The following is a 5,720-nucleotide window of genomic DNA, read 5'->3' as shown; positions in this document are numbered from 1 at the left end:
GGGGAGGGGCAAGGAGGAAGGTGTATAAAAGCAGTAGAAAAGCCATGGTAGAACATCAGAGTCCTGGAGCCTGCAGTCACTGCCTGACCTAGCTGGGAACAGGAGCCTTGTGACCAGTGTTCATATCAGGTAAGGCACTCACCTTCATCCAGAGGCCTCCTGCATGCTGGGCTAGCGTTATCTCCATCAAACTACAGTTACATTTCCAATTTAGAATTTTTAAACTTGGTATAATTTGGTTTTAGTGCGAAATGGTCATTACATATGGATGTACATGTTGGTTTTCTTGTGTTATTTAGTTTTTAGGGATGGCTTCATGCACAAAATCCCTAAATGCTAGCTGATATGGGAAACAAGGCTATAAGAGTTTGGTTGCTTCAGCCTTGTCTACTTGATTAAGAGTGTAAAAAATTAACACACACATACACACACAGGTGAGTGCCCACACAAACATGTGTGTGTATGTGACAGAGAGAGAGAAGTGGGAGCCAGATCGCATACAGCAGCCACACCTGGAAACTAGAATTAATGTCCTGAGTACAAAAGATCACATTCCAGGCTAGACTTGGCTGCATGAAGAAACCTTATCTCCACATAAAATTACACAAAATGAAATAGATGACCTGGAAATGTGACTGAATGGTAGGACACTTGTGTAGTGGGAACAAACCCCACTAAGAAAGAACTTTAATAAAGACATTTAAAATCTTACTTTGCTAGATTTTTCCCTGTCCTGTACTAGCCTGAAATACACTATATAGATTAGACAGACCTAGAATCCTCCTGACCCTTCCTCCAAGGAGCTGGGATTATAGGTTTCCATGAGATTGAGTGGCATCTATGCAGTGTTTTAAAGCAGACAATGGTAGCCAGGCATGGGGGTGGGGAACAATCCCAATGCTCCTTTTCATAGCTGGAACATGATGAGTAGGCACAAGTGTGAGTTACAATAATGAGTTTCGTTCAGGTTTGGAAGGGTAACCAATTCCACTGAAGACTCCTTTGCAGCCCATACAATATGTAAAAATGTAAACAAAAACTTATGAATATTGATGGGTTTTCTCATTTCTTTTCTTCCTCTGCACCCCAATTTAACATGGGGAATCCGTCTCCTTGTAGAATCTGTGCCCCTGGCTTCTCATGGAATACTCACATTTTGGACAAGCTCTCACTCAGTAGCATGGCTTTCCAGTTGCTTTGGGGAGAGTTGCATCTCTCACTTTGAATTTGTATTTCAGACATGGTCTGATAGTATAGCCAGGTGGCCATAAATTACAGACCATTAACCCCAGTTCCTTAAATTAATATAATGTAGCCCTGTACTCTCTAACAGGATGAGAAGTAGTGCATGCTGACAGGCTTCTCACAGATTCTCCTCAGTCCTTCGCAGAAGTGATCAGTCTGAGGAAAGGATAAAGCAGGATAAGGGTGAGATGGGCTTGTGACATCAGCACTGTACTTTCTTAAAGGCCTGGAAAGTTATTCAGGGTGTTTTTCCTAGTCTGCTCTGATTGCATGCTTCTGCATAACCATTGCTCTGACTAGGCATGAGATTCAAAGGAGCAGAGGTGGGTACCTGGTGGGACAATGGTTAATGTGTTCCTGTGTGAGCACTACTAAGAGAATCCACATGCTGAGAGTGATGGAAGTTTGGCTTAGAGACCACCAGATTGTATAATTGGGCAGACTCAGTTCTCCGTTATTGCCAGAGCATGGACTCTAGCCCTCAGGTTCTTGTGATGTGTGAGAAATAGGAATTTATAGAACTTAGCCTGAAACCCTGTCTCCTAAATGTTATACCAGGCCTCTGTTGACTGAAAATCTATCAGGATGAGCATGTACATACCTCCCACACTACTGCAGCTGACCATGCAGGGGCTGCTGAAGAATGAAGCCTTGACCATCTCTGCTCTGGACTCCATGCCCATTGAGCTCTTGCCACCACTGTTCAAGGAGGCCTTCGAAGGCAGACTCACAAAGATATTGAAGGCAATGGTGGCAGCCTGGCCCTTCCCCTGCCTCCCTGTGGGGGTACTGATGAAGACCCCTGAAGTGGAGATCTTGCAAGCTGTGCTGGATGGCATAGACATGCTGCTGACTCACAAGCCCCGTCCCAGGTAAGCAAGGTCCAAGGAGGCTAGAAGGGGAATCACTGGGCTGGTGGTAAGACACAGGTGTGGTCAGGGAGAATGGGGTCAAAGTCTCCATTTGACTTTGATGTCATGGAATTGGAGGTCTGTGGAACTAGTATTCAAGTAGAGAGCTGATATAAATGACAGCCAGGAATGGAGGACAGCTCAGAGAAGATGTAGCCATAGTAGGATGAGCTTTTCTCTGTGTGTTCTAGATGTGGAAGAGACGAGTCCACACCAACTGAGTGTGGAAGCAGGGCAGGTCTCCAGATGCAGCTCAGGCAAAGCGTCCTTGCCTGGCAGGTGTGAGGTGCTATATATATAGTGGAGATGACATTAGAATAGTGGACATTAGAATAGAGTGACATTAGAATAGCTGCCTCCAGGTAGATTCCTGGTTTACATTATGAAACTTCACCTTTTCTCCTCACAGAAGGTGGAAGCTTCAAGTGCTGGAATTAAGGAATGTGCACCAGGATTTCTGGGATGTGTGGGCTGGAAGAGAGAATAGAGCCCACTCAGCAGAGACTGGGAGCGAGAAGCAGATAGCAAAGAGCCTTCATAGGTATGCCCAGAGGTGGTATTTGAAGGTGGTCACTGACCTGAGCCTCTGCTTCCATCTGCAAGAACACCAAACATGCTTGTTGCAGTGGGCCCAGCAGAGAAAGGGCTCTGTGCAGCTGTGCTGTGTGAAGATGCAGATCTGTGACTTCCCTGTGGAGACCATCATGGGGGTTTTAGACATTTTCCAGCCACACTACATCGAAGAATTGGAACTATTTACAAACCAGGTCCTTTCCTTCCTGGGTCACTTTGCACCTTGCCTTGGCCAGATGAGAAATCTCCACAGATTCCGTCTACGTCACATCTACTTGAACCCGGACAGAGTTTTAATTACATTTCCAGAATCAGAGGAGAACTGTTTCTCCAAGTTCCTTACTCAGTTCTCCAAACTCCGCTGTCTCCAGCATCTCTCCATGTATGGCATCCGCTTTTCCACTGACAAAATAAAACAGTTGTTCAGGTAAGGCGTGATGGTGAGCTGTTTCTTGGATGACGGGAAGCCTTTCTCCTTACTAGAGCGTTAGTGGGTTTCAGAGGTGTGCCAGCCACAGGGGAATTTACAATCATTCACTCATTTCAGTATCTCAGCGTAGATTGTTTCCTTCTTAACTGAGTTGGAAGGAACTAGGGTCATTTTCCACTCATTTAGCAGAGTTTGAGCTGGGACAGGAGAAGCATAGAGAGCCATTTTGCAAGTATGTCAATTGCACCAGTAGGTCAGTGACAGTGAGCGATCTTTGGGTAATCCTCTTTTGGATCCTGTCTAAGCTAATGGAAGGGAACAGGACAGAGCTGAGGGCCCTGAGCTGGGAGTGGGGGGTGGGGAGGGACTCACACCTGCACAGGTACAGCGGGAGCTCAGTACAAAGATGTGTGAACAGGAACCAGCTTGTTCCTCTCTTGACATCTCTGTCAGCCTCTAGTTCCCCCTGGAGGGAAGGATGATTTGAACACAGTTTGGGACTTCATAGATGGGAATGGGATGACAGTGGGTTGGGGGTCATCAGTTTTCAGGGTGGAACACTGAAATCAGGGGTAGAGGTTGTCCTTGATATCAAGGACAGGGAGAGGAATTCTGGTGGGCACATACCAAGATGTTGGCAGAAGCGTTCGGTGATGTTCCTTTCTGGGTATGCCCTCCTGGCACGAGGTGGCAAGCAGCAGTTCTCTGTTGGACAGCGTGAGGATGGGAAGATGCAGATCTGTGTTCTGAGACCATCCCAGCTGATAGCGCTGTACCGCAGGAGACAATGACACCAATGACTAGACCCCAATAAGCTGTACCTTGAGTGTTGTCCTTCAGCATATGCAATGTGTGACTTTACATAAGTGGTCTCCTCTGTCTCAGTGTCAACTTTAGTAATCTCCTCCAACCCCATGAGCCAGAACTAATTTTCTGTTCTTTCCGTAGATCCCTGATGATCCTGTTGGAGTCCCTGTCTATCACACTCTCCCGTTTCTCACAGTCAGACTTGCAGTTCTTATCACGGTGTCCGGGACTCTGTCAACTGAAGCACCTGCACCTCAGTCACATAGAGTTATCCACGTCACATCCCACAGGTCTCCGAGTCCTCCTAGAGAATGTGGCAGACACTCTGCAGACCCTGGAGTTAGAGCACTGCAGCTTGGAGGACTCTCACCTCAGTGTCCTCCTGCCTGCCCTGAGCCAGTGCTCCGAGCTCACCAGGGTCAATTTCTGTGACAATCTCTTCTCCAGGCCTGCACTGAAGGACCTTTTGCAATGCATGGCCAATCTAAACCAGCTGGCTGTAGAGCTCTACCCTGCCCCCCTAGAGTGCTATGATCACCTGCATAATATCCTCGTGGACAGATTTGTGCAACTGTGTCCTGACCTCCTGGACATAGTCATGGCCAAAAGGCAGCCCAAGAAAATGGCTTTTGTTACAGCCATCTGCCTTGAATGTTGTCAGCGCTGTGTCTATGACATGAAGGCCACACTTTGTCGATGTTGGCAGTGAACAGAAGAAGGCTGCTTCTGGATGCTGAGAAATCAAAGTCAAGGGGAAGGACCTTCAACAAGAATTCCAGAACACGTGGCTTTAGATAGAGTTTGGTGCATTGGAATCAAAATGGTGTTTGACGTATTCAGAGCACAGGAACTGACATGGCATGGGGTCAGGTGTCTTGTGGAATCAGAAAGACAGCTCTGCATATCTAAATATCTCTATCAGGACAGAATCACCAGTGGCTTCCCCATGTTGTATATATATGGTCAATCTATGTACCTTAATGCTTCCCTCTGGTGTGCCACTCAGTCACTGACTTCATTTTTAGGTTCACACTCAGGGTTTCCTGTGACCCCATGACGTATAATCAAAGCAATCATAGTCCAAGACCCGAAGTCACTTATGACATTGTCTTCTCCTCTTTACTTCCCACTGCTTGGCTGCTTGATGCGTCATGTGGACAGTATTATTGAACTGACTGATCAGTGCAGACCTGTTCTCTAGTGAAGACCTGTTTGAAGAATGGCAGAAGATTTCCTTTCAAGGTACTCAGAGAAGAAGTGCTGTGCACATTTTGAAGATGGCTGCAGCAAAAGTTTTCTTCTACCTAGAGAACTGATTGTCCTGAGACCTGGTTGTTAACTGTTCAGTTGTGAGCTATGTCTTTGTTTCGTTAAGAGGGTACCCAAGCCAGGCATTTTATTCCCTTTGTTACTGTATCATGTAGCAACAAAATAATTTTAATTACTCTATTTTCATTGACCTTTAATAAAAATCAAAACCAGCTCTTCTCACACGTCATTGTGATTCCTGCTAACTCCCTACAAAATCACCTCTGGAGAGATGGTGATGGAGAGATGGCCCAGTGGTTAAGAGCACTGGCTATTCCTCCAGAGAAGCCTGGTTCAAGTCCCAGCACCCACATGTCAGCTCACAACTGTTTGTAACTACATTTCCAGGGGTCCAACACTCTCACACAGACATAAATGCAGGGAAAACACCAATGTACATGAAATACAAGGACAATGCATAGAGAAGACCTAAAACCCTGGCTCAG

The 5,720-nt window shown here is 46.3% G+C and overlaps 1 protein-coding gene across 1 annotated transcript; it reads left to right on the top strand.

The window, feature by feature from the left end:
- Positions 1-1,830: 1,830 nt before the first annotated feature.
- Positions 1,831-4,675, top strand: LOC129692612 (PRAME family member 12-like). The gene is made up of 3 exons (XM_055629110.1): positions 1,831-2,117; positions 2,566-3,156; positions 4,108-4,675. Exons 1-3 carry the CDS (start codon positions 1,831-1,833, stop codon positions 4,673-4,675), a joined length of 1,446 nt encoding a protein of 481 aa, XP_055485085.1.
- Positions 4,676-5,720: the final 1,045 nt, after the last annotated feature.

Source organism: Psammomys obesus, unplaced genomic scaffold (genome assembly GCF_907164565.1).
Source record: "Psammomys obesus unplaced genomic scaffold, mPsaObe1.curated_primary_1811, whole genome shotgun sequence".
Classification (NCBI taxonomy): Eukaryota; Metazoa; Chordata; class Mammalia; order Rodentia; family Muridae; genus Psammomys; species Psammomys obesus.
Note: the sequence above shows the minus strand (reverse complement) of the source record. Positions and strands in the feature narration are given on the sequence as shown.